A 27,784-nucleotide genomic window follows, 5' to 3' on the forward strand; every position below is an offset into this window, starting at 1 on the left:
GGTGACTTATGACCGTTTTTCACACTTACCGCCATTGCAGCATCCCCATGGTCACATGATCAAAGTAGGGACGCTTGACAATTGACGTACAGTGTCCTGGGGTCATGTGATCACCTTTTGTGACTTGAGCTGGCCCACAGACTGGGGGATCCTCCTGCACTCACAGCTCCTGCTTGAGGAGGCCATGGCTGAGGAGGCCCTTTGCACAGATTCATCTGGTGCACCAATTGGTCCCTTTCCCAGACCGGGAGCTTGATTTGGTATCTGGGTTTTGTTTATACATATTTGGGTTTAATCAATGGTAGGTTTCTACCATTTTGCACCGGTTCAACTGAAGTGGTCGTTTTTTGGTGGCCTGGGTTGCTGGGACCGCCAGCGACCCAGGCATGCCACGCCCCTCAAACCGGTTCTGTGGGTGGTGCCATATACGCCGCCATCTTGGTTTTTTTGCTTCTACGCATGCACAGAACAATTTTGATTGTACTGTGCATGCACGTGCAGCATGCATCAAGCGCACGGTGTGCCCACGAGCGAACCAGCTCTAGTGACTTCAGGAACCCACCCCTGGTTTTAATAGAGTTTTAAGGCAATTATTGATTGGGAGCCGGCCAGTCTTTATTATAAGATGGATGGTTACATAAATATTTTAAATAAATCAGATGATCAGGAGAGCGGCGTGCTGACAAGTGGCTGGCCACTGCTGTCCTGACAGCACTGTTCTGACGTGTCCTGCTGCTGCCGCCTCTTGAAGCAGGACTCTGCTTCTGATTTTGGCTGCATCCAAGGAGGGACAGAAGGAAGAGAATTCTTTCTTTTTCTCCCCCAAACTCTGCCAGAAATGAGTCTTTGTGAGACCCTTCACCAGTGGTGGGTTTCAAAATTTTTTAGAACCTCTTCTGTAGGTGTGGCCTGCTTTGTGGGAGTGGCTTGCCAGCCATGTGACTGGGTAGGCATGGCCAACTTGTAAAATGTGGTGAAACTCACTTAACAACACTCTTGCTTAGCAACCAAAATGTTGGCTCAGGAACTCTGGCATTTGAAGTATACAAGCTGTCAAGTCACAAGACCTTTGCACCCCACACCCCCAGGTGTGTTCAAACTTGACAGCTTTAAGACTTGTGGACTTCAACTCCCAGAATTCCTCCTCTCGCTCTTCATCTTGATGATGTGCAGACGGGTGGGGGGAGGGAGCTGGAACCGTTTCTAAATGGCACTGTAGATTTGTGGAACCTCTTCTATAGAAGAAGTTAGAACTGGCAGGAACTCACCTCTGCCCATTAAGGTGCCACTGCTGCCGCCATAAGAAGCCTTGAAGAGTTCTGCTTCAAGAGGCAGCACTGACAGCCGCACAACAAGTCTTACAAAGGCTCATTTCTGGCAGAGTTTGGGGGAGAGAAAGAAAGACTTCTGCTGCTTCTACTGAAATCTGCGGGTGCATTCCTGCTATTGTTTCCAAGGAGTGCAGCTACTGTGGCTGCAAAACTGGCAGGGAGCCCCCACGTGCCTGCGCAAAACAGCAGTGTGCTCCTTTAGCAGGCTCCAAGAAGCATGGCCCTTTTGAAGCATCAATCTGCAGGCGCCCTCCTTCCCTTGGATCCTGCCCTTCATCTATTGTAACCCAACACAGATGTGGGCGGGGAAGGATGGGTGGTGTGAACACTAAGTTGGGAACCGGTCATCACTTCTCCCTTAATCTTTGCCAAACCTTGCCCACCTTCTCTCCAGCCCCAAACACCTTGCATTGTGGCTGCCTTAAGGAGGGGGGGAAGAGACCTCTCTCTCTCTTTCTCCCTCCCTCCCTCCCTCCGTCCCCCCTCTCTCTCACACACACACGTCCCAACCCCCCCTCCCAAGGCAGCCACAACCCTCCACTTGCCTGCTTTCCAGCTCCATTCTCCATCTGTGCAAATATGGTACCAGAAATTTAGATCTTCCAATTTCTTGCGGGGGAAAAAAAGAAATCCCGCAAAGTTGGAGGTTTTTTTTTTTACTTTACCGATACTCCCACAGACTACTTTTATTGCCCTCCATGTGACAGTGGAGAATGGAACTGGAAAGCAGGTTAGTGGAGGGATGTGGCTACCTTGGGAAGGGTGGCAGGATTAGGGATCTCTCTCTCTCTCACTCTCTCTCCGGATGCACATCCCAGGATTGCAAAATGCATTTGGGGGATGTGCATCTGCACTGCGATCCCACGTAAAGAACGATAACCGGGAAAAGAGGGAGGATTTTGCCTCTTATCCTGTTCTCAGTCTGTGCTGAGCTTCAGTACAGTGTGAGAGGCAGGAGAATCCCCCTTCCCCATTTTCAATATGTTCACAAAAATGCCCCATTCCGAGCCTTCAGCATATTCCAGGATTGCAACATTGAAGGCTCGGAATGGTGTGTTTTTGCGAACGGCTTGAAAATGTGGAGGGGGGATTTTCCTGCCTCTCACCCTGTACTGAAGCTCAGCACAGACTGAGAACAGGATAAGAGGAAGGAAAATCCCCCCTCCCCATTTTCAAGCTGTTCGCAAAAATGCACCATTCTGACTCATCAGCATATTCCAGGACTGCAACATTAAAGGCTCAAAATGGCATGTAGCATCATGGGGGTGCTGGACCGCATATAGATGTGGTACAACACATCTGTCATTTTAGACCATGAGATCCACCCCTCACAGGAAGCCAACCATGGAAAAGCCAGCCAGGAGAACCCTACGGTGCTGAGCCCAGATGGAAAAAGCCAAAGCGCCTCCTCCTCGATCTATGTCTGCACGGTGTACCCAGGAGAATCATCTCTGACCGAGGAGTCCAGTTGACCACCAAATTCTGGAAGGAGTTCCTGTGGTCCATCGGGTCCATGCAAGGACTTAGCTCGGCTTTCCATCCGAGCACAAATGGAGCAGCAGAATGCACAAACTCAATGGTGGAACAATACATCCGTTGCTATGTGGATTACCAATAGAAGAATTGGTTGGACCTGCTACTGTTCACAGAAGTAGCATACAATGATGCTGTGCATAGCAATACTGGATTAACTCCCTTCCAAGTTACCAGCGGCATGGTATTTGTCCCCATACCTGAACTGCCCAGAGAACCTCCCTCTTCAATGTCTTTAATTGAGTGGATGGACTCTCTGAATAAAGGGTGGGGGAATAAGGGAAAAGTGGCAGATGCTGTGGATGAATATACAAAACAGGCAGAAAAGCACCACTCATTTCAGCCCTCTTTCCATGTGGGAAATAAAGTTTTTCTATCAACCAAATATATACGATTGAGACTGCGTAGCAAAAAATTACGACCTACATTTTTGGGTCCCTTTCCAATAGTAAAAGTAATTAACCCAATGACAGTTCAGCTTAGCCTCCCTTGAATTCTGGGAAAGATACATCCTGTTTTCCATTGTAGCTTGCTGAAACCTGTCATTGGGTCTAGGTTGAGATCTCAGATCAAACTATTCCCTCCTCCTATAGTAGTACAAAGAAAGAACCATCATGAAAGAAATATTAGACTCGATTGTATAGGGGTTGTTTACAATATTTAGTACAGTGGGACCTCAGGTCCAGAACAGCTCAGATTACAATTTGGGTGCCGACCGAAAAATCCACTAAATGTTTCACTCGCGTCACAAACACATCCTTGGATGCCAAATAAACATAGTCACGGCAATGTTCCTTGCCGCAGCAATTTCCCCTGCTACGCCATATTTTTTGTGTGCATGTATGCGCAGTCAGTCTTGCTTCTGGTCATGAAAAATCGGGTGCAAACCAAAGTCCTGGAACAGATTACATTCAGCACCTGAGGTCCCACTGTACATTGGAAAGGGTACCCGTTATCTGAGGCTACATGGGTAAAGAGTTGGAATGTGAAAGCTGAGTTTGGTTAACCAATTCCATCATAAATTTCCAGACAAGCCAAAGGGTCCTCCTGGGGGTGGGTGGGAGAGGTGGTTAGTTATATAATGTAAACCCCCTGCATTACTCTCATTACAGAATATGCTTCTCTTCTGAGGGGAGGCTGCCTGTCAGACCTGGAAGCCATCTTCTACATTTTGGATTTCAGGCCTGCCGTGTTTTCTACTGGGGGAAAAATGGGAGATTATACAGACCATGGGTGATATGTAGCCATAACATTCTCAGAAAGTCAAGGTTGCCCTGCACCTGGATGGATGTGGATGGGAGGAATCTTCCTTCATGGCAATGACTGATTGGACCATATAATAGACTTATGGGTGTTGGGGCAGGGTCTTAAAACTTTCAATTGGATGGGAAAACATGGAAGCTTTTAGATTTGGGTTTCCCCAGATGTGCCAATATGACATCTCTAATAAAATGGAACTTTGAGGAAACTCAACCCTTGGGGTCTTCTTTCACGGGAGGGGAGTGTTAGTTGGAATTCTGACAAATAGGAAAAGAGAAAGTGCACCTCCCTTGGTTTCCAATAGCCTTTCTTCTTGGGGTATGTGTGCGCGCGTGCAAGATAACTCCTCAAAACCTGCCTCTGCAACGTACATAAGGTGTAAGACTGAAGCTTGAGCCCTTGTCTCTTCTGTGATTTTAATTTCTTTTGCTAACCAGCATGGTATATCCTGTTGGTGCTGCACCCCTTCTTAGCAATGGAAAGTCTGGCACTGTTGTGACCTAGGCTTTCCAAGAGCATGAAGCAAATTTCTTGGCTCAACAAACAACCCTTTTATTAAATTCTGCTCATTCACATCCAGCAAAGTCTTTCAAATGGAGGATTTACAGTGACAGACCCTATCTGGCTTGGAGAGCTGAAAGGCCGATATCTGCAACACTTGGCAAGGAGTCTCAGAGAGTCACGAACCAATTAAGTGAACTATTTCTCTCCTGCAAACTCCACTCCCCTTTTGCTCCTCTTCTATTTCCTCTGGGAGGGGCCATTCATCGTCCACCTGTGGCCTTGTTCCCAAGTCGACCCCTGTTCTTCCGCTGTTCCCTTCGTCTGACATTGGGAACAGGCTCCAGCTGTTTGTCTGCCACACTGATGTCTGACTCTGAAGGCAGCTGATAACTGGCATACGGCTCTGTACCCCTCTCTGCCTCTGACACAGAGCCCTCATCAGAGCCTTCCCCAGACTCCAAGAATGGCCCATGTTCCTCCCCAACCTCCTGTCTGAATCACTACTCATGTGACCCGGAGGAGACAGATAAACCTCCAGGTGGCTTCAAAGACTCCCGAAAAAATGCAAATGACCAGCTGTCTGCAAGGACTAGGAATCCTTCCATCGCCCACCATCCAGTCAGACCTGAAGAAGCTTCTTGGATGAGAAGAGAAACATCTTCAAAAACAAACCAGAAAGTCCAGTTAACTCCTGAAGTAACAGACCCAATGTAATCAAAACTCCGAGGCCAAACTGCTCCTCAAAGATTTATTAGGCATGTCATATTGGCACATCTGGTGAAAACTGAAGGTCCCAAGGTTTTCCCCACCCACATTAAAAATCAAAGTTCAAAGGTTATATATAAAATCCCCACAGTTTTTGTGTATTCAAAGACAGAACGTTCTTTTCTTTCTCTCACGGATTGCTTTGATTTCGGCATTGCAAGGTTTTACTGCTAGGCTGGTGGGTTATGATCTGATAAAAGTCCACAGTTGTGAAAAACAGCGGTCTTTGTGAACGTATGTTTTAATCTTGTTGACCTTCTAAGCAAAAGCAGCTGTGTATGAATATGACGTCTCCAGATAGCGTAGAGGCTTTGAACTTGCAAGGAATATTTTCAGAAGTGCAAAAATTATCAAATACAGAGGAAAAAATTGAGAGGAAATTGGAATACTTGGAGCATTTAACAATAAAATATGATGAAAAAACTGCGGTTGTTTTTTAAATGCAAAATAAAGAGACTAAAACTCAAAAAATGGAAGATGAATATAAAGAGATTAAACTTGTTGATATTTATGGCAATTGGTTTATTTCTGAAAAAAGAAAGAATGGAATATTGAAAGAGGAATTAAATCGAGAGGAAATTTATTTCAAAGGGCAAGATATAGAAGAAGAAGAACAAATTAAAGAATCTATGGACTATGAAAACCTATCTGCAAAATATTTGATAACACTGCTGACAATCAAAGACAAGCTGAACAAGGAAACAGAAAGAGGGCATCAAGAGTACATGAGAGATCTTACAAACAAGGAGTTGCTAAGAGGAGTCCATACAGATTTGATTAAGAGGAGTGGCTGCACAAATGGCAGAAGATATGAGATTGTTTTGTTGCTGGAAAGATACAGGTTGATAGATGGAAGAATATAATTTAAAACTAGCTAAGCCTAGTTAAATTTAGTGACAATAGTTAAATGAAAAATTGATGATAGCAATGTATACAATGTGTAGTGTTATGATAAGCAATAATTGGATATGAATATTAAATTATCCCATGAAGGGAGGGCTAGAAATCCTTTTGGATTATATATAAAGGTTAATAATAACAATAATATTAACAACAACAAAAAGAACTAAATTAGACACAGTTAAGTTTTGATTATTAGGAGGAAAATGTTATGATATGGAATATAGTCAAATAAAGAAAGGATAATAATAATAATCTCTATATATGTATGGGTATAAGGAAACTAGATGTAAATTGTAAACAGTTTGGAAAGGAGGATTAAGAAAATTTTGTTATTAAATATTATGGTTTACCTAGAATAGGATATAAGGATTTAGTGTTAATGGAAGATTTTATATATAAGCAAATGAAATGCTAGTATGTGGTTATGTATTTAATTTTGATATATTTTTTATGATAAAGGATGTTTAAACAACCATAGTCAAATAAAAGTGGAGGGTATGATGATGGTAATATGTATAAAACATCTGAGTTAAGATACTAGAGTTAATATGAATTATACTTGATGACGGTGGAAGAGATGCACAAAAGCCTTTTGTAACCTTTCTGGACAGTTGGCATCCTTGACGGCTTTATGCCTTCATCATCAGTTTTCTATGCATAATAAAATCACGAGAGGTTTTCCTGGCCAGAGGAGTTCAAGGCATTGCTGCAGATTCAGATCTTTTCTAACTGCAACTGAAGAGGGCTATGAAAGGTTGACTATAACTCACCCTCTGCTTGCAGCCCTGACTTTGCCACCTGGAGATAGGGCTGTGCAGGGGGAAGAAACCTTTCAGTCTGGTAAGGAATGTAATGGTGTGGGAGTAGGCCAAATGTCAAGGCTTTGTATTTTGCTATTTGCTATATATGGGGTTGATTGGTTTCTGTATTTTATTGCTTTAAGCCCACTGGAGTCACGTTGCATTGGGCTGCCATACACAATCTCTTAATAAAAATACATACATATCTATATCCCACCTTAATTAGATGTAGAAATACCTCAAGGTGGCAAATATACCTAATAAGAGAGCTAATAGCTTTTTCTCTGGTCCAGCACGGCAATTTCCCTTGACGCAGATCTCCTCCCTCATGTTTCATACCAAGACATGTTGACTAAAAAAAATAAGGCAAGTAGGAGAAGAATGTGGATTAGACAGTTTCACCACTAGATGGATTCATAACTGACTGACCAACCGCACTCAACATGGTAGTCCTCAATGGAACTGCATCTACATGGAGGGAAGTATGCAGTGGAGTACCCCAAGGCTCTGTTTTAGGCCCAGTTCTCTTCAACATCTTCATCAATGATTTCAATGAGGGAATAAATGGGGAAATCATCAAATTTGCAGATGACATCAAGCTGGCAGGAATAGCCAACACTCCAGAAGACAAGCTTAAGATACATCAAATTTGCAGATGACATCAAGCTGGCAGGAATAGCCAACACTCCAGAAGACAAGCTTAAGATACAGAAGGATCTTGACAAACTTGAACATTGGGCACTATCTAATAAAATGAAATGCAATGGTGAAGAGTAAGGTTCTACATTTAGGCAACAAAAACGAAATGCACAGGTACAGTATAGGTGGTACCTTGCTCAACAGTAGTAACTGTGAAAGGGATCTTGGAGTCCTAGTGGACAACCATTTAAATATGAGCTAGCAGTGTGCAGCAGTTGCGAAAAAAGCCAACACAGTCTAGGCTGCATAAACAGAGGGATGGAATTAAGATCACGTGAAGTGTTCATACCACTTTATAATGCCTTGGTAAGGCCACACTTGGAATAGTGCATTCAGTTCTGGTCGCCACGATGTAGAAAAGATGTGGATCTAGAAAGAGTGCAGAGAAGAGCAACAAAGATGATTAGGGGACTGGAGACTAAAACATGAAGAACGGTTGCAGGAACTGGGTATGTCTAGGTTAATGAAAAGGACTAGGGGAGACATGATAGCAGTCTTCCAATATCTCGGGGTTGCCACAAAGAAGAGGGAGTCAAGCTATTCTCCAAGGCACCTGAGGGTAAAACAAGAAGGAATGGGTGAAAACTAATCAAGGAGAGAAGCAACTTAGAACTGAGGAGAAATTTCCTGACAGAACAATTAGTGAAACAGCTTGCCTCCAAAAGTTGTGAATGCCCCAACACTGGAAGTCTTTAAGATGTTGGATAGCCATTTCTCTGGAACAGTATAGGGTTTCCTGCCTAGGCAGGGGGTTGGACTAGAAGACCTCCAAGGTCCCTTCCAACTCTGCTATTGTATTATTGTATTGTAAGAAATTAAATGGTTAAATTTCCCAACTGGGCTTCCAGAGAAGAGAAATGAAATTCAAGATTCCTCTACAGACATCAAATTTTGCTTCATATGGAATTTCTTGTGTATACCAAGAGAGGACTTTTGTGTGAAACACTTCCCACAATCTGAACACTTGAATGGTTTCTCCCCTGTGTGTAACCTTACATGATTTATAAGGCCAGACCTACTACTGAAATCTTTCCCACAATCTGGACACTCATATGGTCTCTCACCTGTGTGTGACCTTACATGATTTATAAGGCTAGATCTACTAATGAAATATTTCTCACAATCTGCACACTCATATGGTTTCTCCCCTGTGTGTAACCTTACATGATTCATAAGACTAGCCTTACTACTAAAATCTTTCCCACAATCTGGACATTTATATGGTTTCTCCCCTGTGTGTGACCTTAGATGATTTATAAGACTAGATCTGATACTGAATTTTTTCCCACAATCTGGACACTCATATGGTTTCTCCCCTGTATGTAACCTTACATGATTTATAAGGCTAGACCTGAAACTGAAATCTTTCCCACAATCTGGACACTCGTATGGTTTCTCCCCTGTATGTAACCTTACATGGTTTATAAGGCTAGACTTGATACTGAAATCTTTCCCACAATCTGGACACACATATGGTTTCTCTCCTGTGTGAGTCCTCTGGTGTATTACAAGCTTAGAATTCTGCTGGAAACTTTTTCCACAATCCGAGCACTTATATGGTTTTACTCCAGTGTGATTCCTTCGGTGTATCACCAGGTCTGAATTATGACTGAACCTTTTCATACAATCTGGACACTCATATGGTTTCTCTCCCATGTGAGTCCTCTGGTGCACCACAAGCTTAGAATTGTGCTGGAAACGTTTCCCACAATCTAGACACTCATATGGTTTTTCTCCTGTGTGAGTTCTCCGGTGTAGTTCCAACTCAGAATTCCAATTGAAACCTTTCCCACAATCTGAACACACATATGGTTTTTCTCCCGTGTGAGTCCTCTGGTGTATCACAAGCTTCGAATTCTGCTGGAAACTTTTCCCACAATCCAGACACTGATATGGTTTTTCTGCAGTGTGAGTTCTCTGGTGTATCATTAGGTTGGAATTCTGACTGAAACTTTTCCCACAATCAGGACACTGAAATGGTTTTACTCCTGTGTGAGTTCTCTGGTGTATCACAAGCTTAGAACTCTGCTTGAAACCTTTTCCACAATCACTACATTTATACGGTTTCTCTCCTGTGTGTGTCCTATGGTGTTCCACCAGGTTGGAATTCCAACGGAAACTTTTCCCACAATCCAGGCACTCATATGGTTTCTCTCCTGTGTGTGTCCTTTGATGTTCCACCAGCTGGGAATTCTGTCTGAAACTTTTCCCACAATCCAGGCACTCATACGGTTTTTCTCCTGTGTGAATTCTCTGGTGTTTCACTAGGTAAGAACTCTGAATGAAACGTTTCCCACAATCCGGACATTCATATGGTTTTTCACCTGTGTGAATCCTCTGGTGTTCCACCAGGTAGGAAGTCCGGATGAAACTTTTCCCACAATCCGGGCACTCATATGGTTTTTCTCCAGTGTGAGTCCTCCGGTGCATCACAAGGTTCGAATTCTTACTGAACCTTTTCCCGCAGTCCGGGCACTCACATGGTTTCTCTCCAGTGTGAGTCGTCTGGTGTATCACCAAGTTGGAATTCTGATTGAAAGATTTCTCACAAACAGGACCTTTATATAGTTTCTCTCCTGTGTGTGTCATTTGGTGTTCCATCAGGTGGGAATTTTAACTGAAACTTTGCCCACAAACTGGACATTCAAAGAGTTTCTCCCCAGTGTGAGTCCTCTGGTGTTTCACCAGATTCGAATGAATGCTAAACATTTTGCCACATTGGGAGCACTGGTAAAGTTATTCTTCAGTATGGATTCTTCCATGAATCACGAAGAATCTTTTCCAAGAAAAGCTTTTGCCACACTTCAAACATTTATATGGCTTATCACTGGATGGATCTTGTTGTGGAGAATCAGAGTGATGCAATCTTCCTCAAAGGCTTTCATTAATGCCAGCCAATTTTGGCTATACATGGCAGCTCTATTTTTTTCCAGCTCAAAACTTTGTTTTTGTTATTCCTTCCCTTGTTTCTCATCTACTGAGGAAGAAGAATGTTTAAACTTTCAGGAAGAATTGAGAAACATTTTGAATGATGGCTTATTTTGACCTTCATTGTTGCTTCTCATTCTCTGTTGTCCAGAGTGCTCTTCTTGGCATCCTCTCTCTCTGTAAGATTAATATAAAGGAGTTAGCTTCATTATTGTTTGAAAATGGCTGCAGAACATGTGAAAGCACAAATATGATTGCTATGGCATATAGAAGCCTAACAAGATCCAAGTTCAATCATCAATACCATCATAAAATTCTCTTTTTCAATCAATCAATCAATCAATCAATCAGAATACAGTAGAAAAGAACCTTGGAGATCTTCTAGTCCAGTTCCCTCCTCAAGCTTATGTATGGTATAATATACTCGTGTATGCATACATGAGCATGGAAATACACATCTATGAATGAATGTAGACAATCTACGCATATCTCAGTGTCCAAAATTTCCCAAACTGCATTCACTCAAATTGTTTGATCTAAGTTTAGAAAGGGGGGAGGGGACCCTAATAGATGAAAAGGTGCCCAATTCCTATTAAACTCCTCGCTTGCCAGGAAAACCAGATAGCAATAATAAATCAGAAGAAATCAACAGGTACGTGAAAGCTGGTGTTTAAAATAGGCGTTAGAGAAATATGAAATAAATGTTATTTTTAAATCCCAGCAGAAAATCACAGGCAGAAGTTTTAAATCGAGCAGTCCCAGAGGAATAAAATCTAAAATAAAAGAATATATTGCAGCAGCACACAGGTTTCAGCCTCGTTGCTTCCTCTGCTTTATACGCCGTGGAGGAAGCCAAAAAGGCCCGACTTTCTCGCGGCTTCTCCTCAGATCTTCCCTCCACTCACCTCCCGGGAGCCGCTTCGATCCTCAAAACGGCACAAGAGGCTCCGCCGACGCCATTATGCTCCCGTGGCTGAGGCGGAAAAGGAAGTTCATCTCATCTGCCTTTCCCCTCCTCGTCACTCTACAGCTCTATCGTTTCACCCCGTTCAATTTCAGCCTTTCCTAGAATAGCTCAGTCGCCGCTGTACCGAGTGTTGCCTCTCTGTAGCGCGCCATCTAGCGACATAAGGCTGAAGAACATGCTCGTTCTACCCTAAGGCGTTTGAAGATGTTCTCATTGATTCCGGGGTTCGTTGTGTGTCACCAATTCCTATTCGATTCCCACCGAGGTCATCGATAGCTTTTCTCCCAGAGGATCCATCCCCAAACTTTTTCTTCCAGGTCCCCTAAGAGGGCATTCATTGTCCTTGGAGCTGAGCCCGAAGTTTATTTTACCAGAAGCGGCAACTAAACCAAAGGAAAGCTCCCTTTCGGGGGGGGGGGGGCGCTAGAGTTGACGTGCAAATAGGAAAAGAGAGAGTGCATCTCCCTTGGTTCCAACCACCTTTTCCTCGTGGGGAGGGAGAGTGTGCAGGATAACTGCTGAAAACCTGTCTCTGCAAAGTAGCAAACCTGTTAAGACTGTAGCTTGTCTCTTCTGTGATTTTATTTTCTCTTACTTCCCAAGCCGGTATTTCTTCTTGGTGCCCCATCCTTGCCTAGCAATGGATATTCCGGGGCCAATTGGTGTTTCAACTTGAGCACCATCCCTATTTCTTTTCCAAGTTCAAAAGAGGCTGGAAGTAATTCCCCTCCCTTCTGGACAGTTAGCATCCTGGCCGGCTTTATGTTTTTAACAGTAGTTTTCGAGTTCAAAAGTTTTATTTCTTTTAAGACAAACATTTCATCATTCCTCAATCAGTAAGACATCGAAGTACAATTTTTTGTATGTCAAAATAATTCTAGTTTACCACCAAATTCTTGTCTAGCCTAATATATACCCCTCCCTCCACCCTCCCCCCTTCCTCCTTCCCCCCCTCGACTTCCCAGAACCCGTACACGGTATGGATTTCTAACAAACAGTCTAAAATCTATTGAGAAAAAAAGAAATAAAGAAATTAATAACATTCTACATTGACCTTAGCTTCTTCTTACTGAACTAACTTTAAACAATTTAAATCATTTCTGAAGCATAGGCTAACTGGAATTTCTTGGTCCCGTATTTATTTTGTATATAGTCAATCCATTTTTTCCAGTCTCATTTATATCTCTCATTTGAATGATCTTTAAGATATGCCGATATTTTAGCCATCTCCGCTAAGTTTGTAACTTTCAATGTCCATTCTTGAGTTGTAGGCAAGTCTTCCTTCTTCCAGTATTGCGCCACCAACAGTCTTGCTGCCGTTATTAGGTGCAGAATCAAGTTAGTCTCTACCACTGTAAAGTCAGTACATATACCTAGTAAGAATAACTGAGGAGTAAACTTTATCCTTCTTTTAAAGATATTTTGCATAATCCACCATATTTTTATCCAAAATGCCTTAACTTTTTGGCAGGTCCACCATATATGAAAATATGTAGCATCGAGTAGTTTTTAATGCTTAAGAAAACAATGAGAGATTTTCCTGGCAGAGCAATTCAAGGAATTGCTGCAGATTAAGCTCACTTATAAATTGATCATACCCATCCAGTCACATGATGGCCAAGCCACTCCCATCTGGTCACATGGCTGGCAAGCCTCTCCCACAAAGCAGGCTACACCTACAGAAGAGGTTCTAGAAATTTTTGAAACCTACCACTGGTCCAGATGATACATTATTAACATTTTAAAATCCTGTAGTTATAGAGAGGATATATTTACACCTGAATGAATTTCAGAAATGTAGTGGATTACAAATAAACTGGGGGGAAATCAGAAATGATGTTATATAACCATAGTAAAGATGAAGTGGAAATAGTGAAAGGGAAATATAAATTAAAAATAGTAGATAGTATTAAATATTTAGGTATTGACATCCCAAAAAACATTCAAGAGTCAAAGAATAAATTATGAAATTATCTGCACTGGGTGTTGATGATGTAGGGGCATCTGTTGGAGGGGGGTCATAAATTCGAAGTCTGGATCGACCATAAAAACCTGGAGGCTCTCCAGATGTAATAGCAGTTATCCGCAAAGCAAGTCCAATGGGCACAGTATTTTCAATGGTTTCGGTTCCAATTGAAGTACATCCCTGCGGGTAAAAACATCCAGGCAGATGCCTTGTCAGAAATACCGCGATATAATAGTCACCGTGAGGAAGCAATCCACACCATCATTCCGCCCTCCCAACAAGCAGCACAGGTGACAGCCGAGACCCCGGGGGACGACTTGATGCCTAAGCTATGCTCTGCACTATTGACCGACTCGTGGTTTCAGGAGGACCAGCAACTAGTTTGCCTTTGCCAGAAATGGCAACTAAACCAAAGGAAAGCTCCCTTTTATGGGGGTGGGGGTGTAGAGTGTGCAGGATAACTGCTGATAAACTTGTCTCTGCAAAGTAGCAAACCTGTTAAGATGGTAGCTTGTCTCTTCTGCGATTTTATTTTCTCTTACTTCCCAATTTAATTATCAAGCTGGGTATTTCTTCTTGGTGCCCCATATTCCGGGGCCAATTGGTGTTTCAACCCAAGCACCACCCCTATTTCTTTTCCAAGCTCAAGAGAGGGCTGGAAGAGTAATTCCTCTCCCTTCTGGACAGTTAGCATCCTGGCCAGCTTTACGCCTTCAACAGCAGTTTGTAATGCATAAGAAAACCATGAGAGGTTTTCCTGGCAGAACAGTTCAAGGCATTGCTGCAGATTAAGATCACTTATAAATTCAGCTGAAGAGGGCAAGGAAAGATGGGCAGCCTTCGACTTCAACTCACCCTCTACTTGCAGCTCTGACTTCTGACTCTGAGAAAGGGCTGTGCAGGAGGAAAGACATTGGGCCCTTTCAGTCTGGCTTCAGACCAGGGCACATCACCAACATGGCATTGGTTACAATTCTCATGGACTGTTGTTAGGTTTAAGATTAGTCATTATGTCTCTCCTAGACCTCTCATCTGCTTTCAATAACTATGACCATGGCATCCTCCTGGAAAGGCTTTGCAGACAGGAAATGGGAGGAGCTTTATTATTCTACTTCTTTCTACTTCTACCTCTATGCCAGTTCCAGTCCATGTGGGTAGAAGAGGGGCCGAACTTTGATCCCTGCAATTTGCAGTGCCTCAGGGCTCAAGGCTTTCACTGCTTGCTTGTTAACATCTACCTAAATCCACTAGAAGCCATCCATACTATGATACCCAATGATGTACAGGTGGCCTTAGATAGGGGGAAAGACTCAGTGGTTAAGATGCTGAGATTCTGGATCAGAACGGTTGGCACTTCAGTGGTTCAAATGCCTAGCACTGGCTCATCGGCTTTGAAATGGAGATGAGCACCTAGAGTCAGGAATGACTAGCACATATGTGCGAGTGGAGCCTTTACCTTTTGGGCTTAGACATAACATTTCATTTAGTGATCTTTGGAAGGTATAACAGCACTGAAAAGGTGACTTATGATCGTTTTTCACACTTACCACCATTGCAGCATCCTTATGGCGATGTGATCAAAATAGGGACAATTGGCGATTGACATATTTGTGACAGTTGTAGTCTCCTGGGGTCATGTAATCACCTTTTGTGACTTGAGCTGGCCCACAAACTGGAGGTCTTCCTGCACTCACAGCTCCTGGGCTTGAAAGAGCCATGGCTAGGGAGGGGATTTGCACAGATTCATTTGGTGCATCAATTGTGCCCTTTCCCAGCCCGGCAGCTTGATTTCGTATCTGGTTTTTGTTTATACGTATTTGGTTTTTATAGTTTTAAGGCAATTATTGATTGAGAGCCGGCCAGTATTTGTTGTAACATGGATGGCTACATAAATGTTTTAAATAAATCAGAGAAAAAGAGATGAATCCTAAAAATGTCCGCCCTCGGGCTGTGCTTTTGCAAGTTGCTTGAGGTACTCTACATATTTAATTATGAAATTTACTTGCTGCTAATCCTGTGGTCAACTTCTCCAAATTAACTCCTTTCAAGGAGAATGATTACCAGTTTGGAGAAGGAATAGCACCGAGCATGAATGTAGTTAGTAAGACCAGAGTGCCTAGTTGACTTCTAATTTGAACAAAAGGAAGAATCACCTTTTTGCAATTCCCAGACAATCCAAAGGCCATCAACCTTGATAGAAGTATGCTACATTTGCAGGGCAATTACATGTTAAATGTGGAGGTTTTGCATTTTGCAATATATGGTGTTTATTGGGTTTTGTATTAAGGTTTTATTGCAGAGTCACCATTAGTTGGGCTGGCATATGCATTTCCATGCTAAGCAAAAATACAGAAGAGAATAACAGAGTTGGAAGGGATCTTAGAGGTGCTCAAGGAGGAGACACTATACCCATGATGGCGAACCTTTGTCACGCGTGCCAGGGGTTGCATGCAGTGCCCGCTCTGTAGGCACGTAGGCTGTCGCCAGCTACTCTTCTGATTTCTGGCCTGCACATGTGTGCCAGCCAGTTGGTCTTCACGGGCACCGTAATGCCAGAAAACAGCCCCAAAAGTGACCAAAAACAGCCAAAAACCAATGCATTTTTCAGGCCGTGTTCAGGCTGTTTTTCAGGACAAAAGTGGCCTGAAAAAATGGCCAAATAAAGGCTAGGGCACGTGGGCCAGCTGGTCGGTTTCCACCAGGTGTGTTTCCGGCACTCTATGCACATGCATGCATGCACGGTCCAGTTTTGCACTCGGTGCTGAAAAGGTTCACCATCACTGCCCTATATTATTGTGGTACATACATACATACATACATACATACATACTACATATTCTACATGTATGTAGAAATAAGTCAAGGCGGCAAACCTACCGAATGAACACCCAAAATGGCTTCCTCTGGCCCAGCAAAGCAGTAGCCCTCAATTCCGTGAAAGGGAACTATCTCACTCAGACAGAGAAAGAAGGATCAGCTGAGATTAGAGGAAGGAAAGAAAAAGGTAGAAGAAAGGAAGCCAAGATCAAAGGCTGGTAGGCTAAAATGTATGAAGAACGGTTACAAGAATGGGCATGACTAATCTAGTGAAAGTCAGAACCAGGTGTGACATGATAGCAGTCTTCCAATATTTGAGAGGCTGTCGAAAAGGGCAGGGGGAGGGGGGATAAAATATTTTCCAAAGGATTCGAAGGCCAAAGAAACTATGGGACACTGATCAAGGAAACATTCAAACTAGAAACAAGGAGAATTTTAAGACAGTCAGAACAATCAACCAATGGAACAGCTTGCCTTAAAAAGATGTGTGAACTTTGTATAAAAACTCTGCAATCTGGGCGTTTGAATGATTACTCCCCTATGTGTAACCTTGCATGCTTTATAAGGCTAGACCTATAACTGAACTCTTTCCCACAGTCGGGACATTCATAAGGTTTCTCTCCTGTGTGAGTCCTCCAGTGTCTCATCAAATGGGAATTCCGATTGAAACTTTTCCCACATTCAAGACACTGAAATGGTTTTTCTCCTGTGTGAGTTTTCCGGTGCCTCACCAAGTAGGAATGCTGACTGAAACTTTTTTCACAATCCGTGCACTGATATGGTTTTTCTCCGGTGTGAGTCCTCTGGTGTTTCAATAGGTAGGAATTCAGACTAAAACTTTTCCCACAATCATGACATTTATACGGTTTCTCTCCTGTATGTGTTGTCTGGTGATCCACCAGGTGGGAATTCTGACTGAAACTTTTCCCACAAACAGGACATTCAAAGAGTTTCTCCCCAGTGTGAGTACTTTTGTGTTTCACCAGATTGGAATGTATGCTAAATCTTTTTCCACAATACAGGCACTCATATGGTTTCTCTCCCGTGTGAGTCTTCCAGTGTTTCCCCAGATCAGATTTGCAACTGAAATCTTTCCCACATTTTGAACACTCATATGGTTTTTCTCCTGTGTGAGTCCTCTGGTGTATGACCAGGTGGGAATTCTGACTGAAGCCTTTCCCACAATACAGACACAGATATGGTTTTTCTCCTGTGTGTATTCTCTGGTGTATCACCAAATTGGAATTCTGACTGAAACTTTTCCCACAATACAGGCACTCGTATGGTTTCTCTCCAGTGTGAGTCTTTTGGTGCTTCACCATTTCAGACTTACAACTGAAACCTTTCTCACATTCTGAACACTCATATGGTTTCACTCCTGTATGAGTCCTCTGGTGAATTACCAAACTAGAATTATACTTGAAACTTTTTCCACAATCCAGACACTCATAGGGTTTCTCTCCCGTATGAGTCCTCTGGTGAATCAGCAAGTTGGAATTCTGCTTGAAACGTTTCCCACAATCCAGACATGGGTACTGTTTGTTCCCTGTGTGAGTTCTCTGGTGCACCACCAGGTGAGAATTCCACCGAAATATTTTCCCACATTCTCGGCACTCATATGGTTTTTCTCCTGTGTGAATACTCTGATGTTCCACTAGATGGGAATTCTGCCTAAAACTTTTCCCACAATACAGACACTCATAGGGCTTTTCACCTGTGTGAGTCCTCCGATGATTCACCAGGTTGGAATTATCTTGGAAACATTTCCCACAATCTGAACATTCATATGGTTTTTCCCCTGTGTGAGTCCGCCGATGTCTCACGAGATTAGAATTCTGTCTAAAACATTTCCCACAGTCTGCACACTCATATGGTTTCTCTCCTGTGTGAGTCCTCTGGTGTATCTCCAGATTTGAATTCTGACTGAAACTTTTCCCACAATCAGGACATTCAAAGGGTTTCTCCCCAGTGTGAATCCTCTCGTGTCTCACCAGATTGCAATGCATACTAAATCTTTTGCCACATTGGGAGCATTGATAGAGCTTCTCCCCTGTATGGGTCCTCCCATGAATCACAAGGAAGCTTTTCCGAGTAAAGCTTTTGCCACACTCCAAACATTTGTATGGTTTTTCATTGGTTGTATCCTCTCGTGCATAATCAGCTATGATCTGCATTCTGTGTTTGTCCCACATTAGGCAGTCTGTTGGGTTTTTCTAACATTGATATTCTTGGATTCTTGAGGCGAAAAAGTTTTCTGATCTTCTGCCTGGTGGTTGTTTGATCCTTTCCTTCCTCAAAGGCTTGCCAATTTTGGCTATCCACTGAATGTATTTCTTCCTGCTCACTTCCAGGCGTTCTCCATTTTTTCTCTATTTAGAAATTATCCTCAACTTTTCATGTAATGTTTTCTTCAGTTCCATACACTCTATTTTTTCCAGGTCAAAATTTTGTTCTTGTTATTTTTTCCCCTTTCTTTCATCTGCTGAGGAAGAAGAGTTTTTACATTTTGCAGAGGAATTGAAAAAGATTTTGATTGATGGTTTATTTTGCATTTTAATGCTGCTTCTCATTCTCTGTTGTCCAGCGTGCTCTTCTTGGCATCCTCTCTCTCTGTAAGAGTAATATAAATGGGTTAGTTTTATTATTGTTTAAAAAATGGCTGCAGGACATATAAAAGCAACAAAAAACACCCCATATACTAGTATGAAAAAATAAACATCAAAATTCTATTTTAATCTCTGATATTACTTATAATATCAATAAAGATTCCTTTCGCACATACGTGCTAGTCGTTCCCGATTCTAGTGGTCATGTGGCGAGCATGACTACATGCTGGAGGCACACATGGGACGTGATGTGGCACGTGGTGCCTCCATGGCTAAGAAGCATGTTGATCAGAAAGATTGGCAGTTCGGCGGTTCGAATCCCTAGTGCCGGGTAATGGAGTGAGATCCCATTATTTGTCCCAGCTTCTGCCAACCTAGCAGTTTGAAAGCATGTAAAAATGCAAGTAGAAAAATAGGAACCACCTTTGGTGGGAAGGTAACAGTGTTCCATGTGCCTTCCGCATTTAGTTATGCAGGCCACATGACCACGGAGACATCTTCAGACAATGCTGGCTTTTTGGCTTTTAAACAGAGATGAGCATCACCCCCTAAAGTCGGGAACAACTAGCATGTATGTATGAGGGGAACCTTTAACTTTACCTTTATTACTTATGATTGATTGAAGTATAGAAAACTAACAAGATCCAAGTTCAAATATTGACTCAATCATAAGCTTCTATTTTGTCCATGAAACTCCTCGCTTGCCAGGAAAAAAAACATGTCAATAACAGAAATCAAATTTTACATGAAGGCTGAAGTAGATGGGCAGTTACCAATTATGAAAACTATATAAAGATTTCTTTAAATGTCCCAAATCTGCTAGCAGAAAATTATAGGCAGCAGTTTTAAATTGTGCATTCATCTTAATGGGTTAGTTTTAATATTATTGTTTTAAAAAATAAATTCAGAACATGTGAAAGCAACAAAAAAAAAAAACACCCCACCCCACCATGTGTATTCATGAAAAAAGAAACACCAAAATTCTGGTTTCACCTCTAAAATTAATTATGATTCATGTGGGACATAGAGAACTAGCAAGATCCAATATCAAATATTGACTCAATGATAAGATTATCTTTTCTGTTTATATGTACGCATATAAGCTCAAAATACAAACCTACCCAAAAAGGCCCGACTTTCTCCCTGCTTCTCCTCCGACCTTCCCTCCACTCACCTCCCAGGAGCCGCTTCGACCCTCCAAACGGCACAAGAGGCTCCGCCGACACCATTATCCTCCCGTGGGTGACCCGGAAGAAGAGGTTCCTCTGCCCTTCGCCTCCTTCTCTCTCTCTTTCTTTCTCTCTCTCTCTCTCTCTCTCTCTCTCTCTCTCTCTCTCTCTAGATTCGCTCTAGCAATGCACTACTCTGTCATTTCAACCCGTTCAATCTTAGCCTCACCAATTTCCCTAGAATAGCTCAGTCGCCGCCGCACCGTTGCCTCTTTGTAGAGCGCCATCTAGTGACATATGGCGTAAGAACATGCTCGTTCAACCCTAAAGCATTTGAAGATGTTCTCTTCAAGTCTTACTCGACTCACATCGACGTCATCGAAAGCTTTTCTCCCTGAGGATCCATCCCCGAACGTTTTCTGTCAGGTCCCCCGAGAGGTCCTTCGTTGTCCCTGGAGCTGAGGCCGAAGCTCCCTTTGCGAGAAACGGCAACTTAACCAAAGGAAAGCTCCCTGGGGGGGGGGGGGTAGAAATGACGTGCAAATAGGGAGAAAGTGCACCTCCCTTGGTTTCCCATAGCTTTCCTCCTTGGATGTGTGTGTGTGTGTTTGTGCAGGATAATTCAAAACCTGCCTCTGCCACTTAGAGAAGCTGTAAGACTGAAACTTGACCCCTTATCTCTCCTGTGATTTTACTTTATAACCAGCATGGCATATCCTACTGGTGCTCCATCCCTTCTTAGCAATGGAAAGTCTGGCACCAATTGTCTATGGGGATTCTCAGTCAGCCAGGTCGTGATTTCAATGGATTTCTGGGAAAATTACAGGAAGCATTTCATTTCAACCTGAGGTGCAGACAACAGAGACTCACTTCCAACAGCCTGCGCCTGTCTTGAACAGTGAAGGGACACAGGACAGAAAACATCCTGTGGCCAGGAAGGCTCCATACCCATTTGCACTATTCAGGTGTCCCAGAGAACACAGATGGCCTCAAAGACTCCCCGAAAGAATACAAATGACCAGCTGTCTGCAAGGACTAGGAATCCTTCCACCCCCCCCACCATCCAGTCAGACCTGAAGAAGCTTCTTGGATGAGAAGAGAAACGTCTTCAAAGACAAGCCAAAAAGTCCAGTTGTCTCTTGATAAAGCAGCTCTTGTCAGGTTCTAAGTAACAGACCCAATGCAATCAAACTCCGAGGCCAAACTGCTCCTCAAAGATTTATTGGGCATGTCATATTTTCACATCTGGTGAAAACCCGACTCTGAAGGTCCCGAGGTCTTCCTCACCCACATTAAAAATCAAAGTCCCCCCCCCCCAGTCCACGTGTCCATCACATGGTCCAGCCAGGTCACAGTCCCAACTCCAGCTGGTTTCAGTCCACGCCTTCCCAGCACCTGGTGAGAACGTCCTTGGTTCCCAGGAGAATGAATTTTATTTTGGCTACAGATCCCCAGATGTCTCTTATTCCCACCTCCCATTCCCACAGCTCCAAGCAGCCTTGCTGGGGCAGCCATGTAGAGTTTCCAAAATGGCTTCAGGGTTGACAACACTGGCACTAATTGCCGTTGCAACTTGAGAACCACCCATACTCTTTTCCAAGTTCAAGAGAGGGCTGTAAGAGTAATTTCCCCCCTTCTGGACAGCTGGCATCCTTGACGGCGTTGTGCCTTTACCAGCAGTTAAGTCATGAGAGGTTTTCCTGGTGGGGGAGTTCAAGGCATTGCTGCAGAATCAGATCTTTTCTAACTGTAGCTGAAGAGGGCAATGAAAGATTGGCAGTTTGGGACTACAACTCACCCTCTGCTTGCAGCTCTGACTTTGGCAGCCAGAGAAAGGGCTGTGCAGGAGGAAGACACTGGGCCCTTTTCAGTCTGGTGGGGAATGCCAAATATCCAGGCTTTTTTATTTTGCTATTTGCTATATATGGGGTCGATTGGTTTCTGTATTAAGGTTTTATTGCTGTAAGCTGTCTGGAGTCAAATTGAGTTGGGCTGCCATGCACAATTTCTTAATAAATAAAAATACATACATACATCTCAGTGGTGGGTTTCAATTTATTTTACTATCGGTTTGCTTGATCGCTCTACATTTCTGCGCATGCACAGAAGCGTCTGGGCTGGTGCGCGGTACCTCCCACCACTGCCACTACCAGTTCGTCCGATCCAGGACGAACCAACAGAAACTCACCTCTGATACATACCATATCTTTCGGACTATATTACGCACCAAGATTTTGAAAAGGTAATTTTTTAAAAAGGTTTTTACCCTCCCCAGCCCCCTCTGCAGACCACCCAAACCCTCTGCATGCCCCATTTCTTTATGAAAAACAGGGCATGTAGAGAGTTTGGGAGGCCTAGAGTGGTCCTGGGGGCTGGGTAGGGCAAAACCCCCACATTTTTGCAGGAAAAGGCTCTTTTTTGTCACTTTTCCCCTCCCTACCCCCAGGAGCACATTGCAGGCCTCCCAAACCCTCTCCGTGTCCATTTTTGTGAAAAACGGGATGCACAGGGTGGGGTTTCAGGAGGCCAAAAATGTGCATTCAGTGTATAAGACGCACCTAGATTTTCACCCTTTTTTGGGGGGAGAAGGTGCATCTTATACTCCAAAAAATACGGTACATATCTATATTCCGCCTTTATTATATGTAGAAAAAAACTCAAGGTGGCAAACATAAGATCTCAGCACCTTTCCTCTGGCCCAACATTCTCAACACTGTGAAAAGAAACAACCACACAACTCCAGAGAAAGGAAGCACAGATCTCCTCCCTCATGTTTGATACTAAGGCATGTTTGACTAAGAAGAATAGGGCAAGAAATTTAATGGTTAATTTCTAAACCGGGCTTCCAAAGAGAGAAGAGAAACGAAATTCAAGATTCCTCAACACACATCAAATTTTGCTTTATATGGAATTTCTTGTGTGCGGTAAGAGAGGAATTTTGTGTGAAACACTGCCCACAATCTGGACATTTGAATGGTTTCTCCCCTGTGTGTAACCTTACATGATTTATAAGGCTAGACCTAATACTGAAATCTTTCCCACAATCTGGACACTCATATGGTTTCTCCCCTGTGTGAGTCCTCCAATGTATCACCAAGCCAGAATTGCGAATGAAACTTTTCCCACATTCAGGACACTCATATGGTTTTTCACCAGTGTGAATTCTCTGGTGTTTAACCAGATAGGAATTCTGACTGAAACCTTTTCCACAAAATAGACACTCATATGGTTTCTCTCCCGTGTGAGACCTCTGGTGTAACATCAGGTGAGAATTTTGACTGAAACTTTTTCCACAATCCAGACACTCATAGAGCTTCTCTCCTGTGTGAATCCTCTGATGTATCACTAAGTCGGAATTTCGAATGAAACTTTTCCCACACTCGAGACACTCATATGGTTTTTCTCCTGTGTGAGTCCTCTGGTGTATCACTAGGGTAGAATTCCAATTGAAACTTTTACCACAATCTAGACACTGATATGGTTTGTCCCCTGTGTGAGACCTCTGGTGTACTACCAGGTGGGAGTTCCGATAGAAACCTTTCCCACAATCTGGACACTTATATGGTTTCTCTCCTGTGTGAGTCCTGCGGTGTTGCACAAGGTGTGAATTTCGAATGAAAGTTTTCCCACACTCCAGACACTCAAATGGTTTTTCTCCTGTGTGAATCCTCTGGTGTATCAACAAGTCAGAATTCCAATTGAAACCTTTTCCACAATCAGGACATTCAAATGGTTTCTCTCCCGTGTGAGTCCTTTGGTGGATGAGCAGTTTGGAATTCCTACTAAAAAGTTTCCCACAATCCAGACACTCAAATGGTATCTCTCCAGTGTGAGTCCTCTGGTGTATCAGCAGGTTGGCATTCTGACTGAAACTCTTCCCACAATCGGGACACTCATATGGTTTTTCTCCTGTGTGAGTCCTCTGGTGTATCACCAACTTAGAATTCTGCTTGAAACTTTTCCCACAATCAGGACACTCATATGGTTTCTCTCCTGTGTGAGTCCTCTGGTGTATCACCAACTTGGAATTCTGCTGGAAACTTTTTCCACAATCTAGACACTGATATGGTTTCTCTCCTGTATGAGTCCTCTGGTGTTCCACCAGGTGGGAATTCCGACTGAAACTTTTCCCACAATCTGGACACTCATATGGTTTTTCTCCAGTGTGAGTCCTCTGGTGTATTTCCAACTCGGAATTCCAATTGAAACCTTTCCCACAATCTGGACACTTATATGGTTTCTCTCCCGTGTGAGTCCTCTGGTGTATCAGAAGCTTAGAATTCTGCTGGAAACTTTTCCCACAATCCGGACATTCATATGGTTTTTCTCCTGTGTGTCCCCTCTGGTGTATCACCAAGTTCGAATTCTGACTGAAACTTTTTCCACAATCTGGACATTTATATGGTTTCTCTCCCGTATGAGTTCTCTGGTGTATCACCAGCTTGGAATTATGCAGAAAACCCTTCCCACAATACAGACACACATATGGTTTCTCCCCAGTGTGAGTGCTTTTGTGTATCAGCAGATTGGTGTGCATGCTAAATCTTTTGTCACAATGAGAGCACTGGTAGAGTTTCTCTTTATTATGGGTCCTTCCACTAATGATGAGAGACCTATTCTGAGTAAAGCTTCCGTGGCACTCTAAACATTTATATGACTTTTCACGTGGTGGTTCAGCTTATGCATCAATCAGATATGATCTGCAATCTTTGCCTTTGTTTTTTCCACATTAGGCAGTCTGCGGGATTGCCGGAGGCTGCTCTAAGGCAGGGAAAAATATTTCTGACCTCTTCCCTGGTGTTTGTTTGGTTCAAGCCATTCTTTCCTTCTTCAAAGGCTTTCATTAATGCCTGCCAGTTTTGGCTATAGATAGGACCTCTATTTTTTCCAGCTCAAAACTGTGTTCTTGTTATTCTTTCCCTCGTCTCTCATCTGTTTAGGAAGAAGAGGTTTTAAACTTTCCAGAGGAATTGGAAAATACTTTGAATGATGGCTTATTTTGCACTTTAATACTGATTCTCATTCTCTGTTGTCCAGTGTGCTCTTCTTGGCATCCTCTCTCTCTGTAAGATTAATATAAAGCAGTTAGTTTCATTATTGTTTAAAAATGGCTGCAGGGCATATGAAAGCAACAAAAAAAAACCCATCCCATATATTAGCATGAAAAAAGCAAACACTAAAATTATATTTTAACCTTGATATTAATTATGATTGATTTGGCATACAGAAGCCTAACAAAATCCAGGTTCAAATATCGACGCCTTCATAAAGTTCTCTTTTTCAATCAATCAGTTAATCAGAATAGAGTTGAAAGGGAGCTTGGAGGACTTCGAGTCCAGCTCCCTCCTCAAGCAGATGTATGGTATAATATTACATTTAAATGTTTGACGCATGTATGAACGCATATAAGCACAGAAATACATACCTGTGAATGTATGTATCTTGGTGTGCAAAATGTCCCAAAGTCCATTCGCTCAAATTGTTTGATCTCTGTTCAAAGCCCGACCTATCCATACTACAATGTGCACCCTCCCGTGAGCTCCGCACAGAGGTCAAAAGACACCAATATCGAGGACCAACTGACCTGTGCATCGACTACAGTGCCGACTGTATCAAACACAATACCAACGGTTCACGTCCCTTTAACCAACCCAACAACCAATAGCCCCAACAACCCAATCACCCCAATGCACCAACAACCAAAACTAGGCATGCACACCCCCAAGATTATTCAGTCACACCGCTACAGATCTCAAATGCGAACTACTCAATGCAAGAAGCCTTGCAAACAAAATGTTGAAAGTCCTCCTACTACTAAATATGGCTCAATTCAACCCTATTTGTCTGCGAAACGTGGTTAAACAAATCCTTTCTAGACCCCATTACCACTACAAGTGACTACCATGCCTACCAGTCTGACTGTGAAATCTGAAGAGGTGGTGGTATTGCTATCTTCTATAAAAAGTCCCTAGATCTGAAAAATATTTAAGTTACACAAAAGCTCTTCCTGAGACCATTGGCTGCGATCTGTCACTAAATACCACAATTCGCTTCCTATTATGTTACAGAGCCCCTGATTACGACCTTGATCATGCGAACAAACTAACCGCATCACTAATGTGGGCAGCCTCATGCCCTCATCTCATTATTTTTCTTGGTGACCTCAGTTTACCTCTTATTAATTGGACCTTAATTGAATGCACAACCAAAACCATACATATGACCCTGTATAATGTCGTTACTACTTTGGGACTGGATCAATTGGCAACTAACAACACCAGACTCAACCACTGCCTCACTCTCATCTTCTGCAACAGTTTAAACTCAATTTATAACCTACAAATCAAAGAACCTTTTTCCAACAGTGACCACAGTATGACTGATTTCTGTCTAAATTTATATCCATACAAATAATCTCATAATAGAACTCCTAAATATAACTTCCAAAAATCAAACTACAATCTCATAGCTGCCAACCTCTCATCTTTTGACAAACCTCACACATTTCCTAAGAGGTCCCTAAGGAGGGCATGCATAAACTCACCAGTGTGCCTATCGTCACTGTCCTACTGTCCCCATTGATATGTACTCATGTGTTCATGGCCATGTTATACTTATCCATTTGTATCAATCTCATGCAAAAATGTCCATGCCTATACTAATATCTGTTACCTTGTACATGTTGACAAATAAATAAAAGAGATAAAAATAAATTTTAGAAAGGGGGGGGGGAGGACCCCGATAGATGAAAAGGTGCCAAATTCCTATTCAAGATATAAAGCGTCTGTTTTGCTCATTAAACTCCTCGCTTCCCAGGAAAACCGGATGGCAATAAAAATCACAAGAAATCAACAGGTACCTGAAAGCTGGTGTTTAAAATGGGCGTTAGAGAAACATGAAATAAATGTTATTTTTAAATCTCCCATTGGTAAAATCACAGGCAGAGGTTTAAAATCGTGCAGCCCCAGGGGAATACAATTTGGGGAGGGAAAGAACATGAAGTAGCAGCAGCCAACACGATTCACCCTCGTTGCTTCCGCTGCTTTATGCGCCGTGGAGGAACCCAAAGGGCCGGACTTTCTCCCGGCTTCTCCTCCGACCTTCCCTTCACTCACCTCCCAGGAGCCGCTTCGAGCCTCCAAGAAGCACAAGAGGCTCCGCCGACACCATCACCCTCCCGTGGCTCAGCCGGAAGAGGTTTCTCTGCCCTTCGCCTCCTCTCCTCCACATCCTCTCTAGGAATACAATTCTCTATCGTTTCAACTCGTTGCTGCCCAGCCTCTCTTGCTCTCCCTCTGTCGCCCTTGGATCGTACCTGCTTTTTACGCGCGAAGGTTGCTTCTCTATAGATCGCCATCTAGCGACGTAAGGGGGAAGAACACGCTCCTTCTACCTTAAGCCGTGCTCATTGATTCCGTGCTTATGACCAGTAAGCATCCTGGCCGGCTTTATGCCTTCGACAGCAGTTGGTAATGCATAGGAAAAATCATTGGAGATTTTCCTTGCAGGGCAGTTCAAGGCATTGCTGAAGATTAA

General features: G+C 43.0%; 2 protein-coding genes and 1 pseudogene across 2 annotated transcripts; 1 reads left to right on the forward strand and 2 right to left on the reverse strand.

Annotated features, from left to right (window-relative positions):
* Positions 1-6,180: 6,180 nt before the first annotated feature.
* On the reverse strand, positions 6,181-11,710 carry LOC148047664 (uncharacterized). The gene is made up of 2 exons (XM_087711652.1): positions 11,629-11,710; positions 6,181-10,900 (listed from the first exon to the last, which is right to left on the reverse strand). Exon 2 carries the CDS (start codon positions 10,394-10,396, stop codon positions 8,660-8,662), a length of 1,737 nt encoding a protein of 578 aa, XP_087567778.1. The 5' UTR covers positions 10,397-10,900; positions 11,629-11,710; the 3' UTR covers positions 6,181-8,659.
* Positions 11,711-15,892: 4,182 nt separating this feature from the next.
* Positions 15,893-27,451, reverse strand: LOC106538185 (uncharacterized). Its single transcript, XM_087711743.1, has 3 exons — positions 27,364-27,451; positions 23,245-25,311; positions 15,893-18,534 (listed from the first exon to the last, which is right to left on the reverse strand). The coding sequence occupies exons 2-3, from the start codon at positions 24,783-24,785 to the stop codon at positions 17,004-17,006; spliced, it is 3,072 nt and encodes a 1,023-aa protein (XP_087567869.1). The 5' UTR covers positions 24,786-25,311; positions 27,364-27,451; the 3' UTR covers positions 15,893-17,003.
* Positions 25,960-26,830, forward strand: LOC148047665 (uncharacterized; annotated as a pseudogene).
* Positions 27,452-27,784: the final 333 nt, after the last annotated feature.

Source organism: Thamnophis sirtalis, unplaced genomic scaffold (genome assembly GCF_051295495.1).
Source record: "Thamnophis sirtalis isolate CommonGarterSnake01/CBP01778 unplaced genomic scaffold, rThaSir2_p1.2 scaffold_3, whole genome shotgun sequence".
Classification (NCBI taxonomy): Eukaryota; Metazoa; Chordata; class Lepidosauria; order Squamata; family Natricidae; genus Thamnophis; species Thamnophis sirtalis.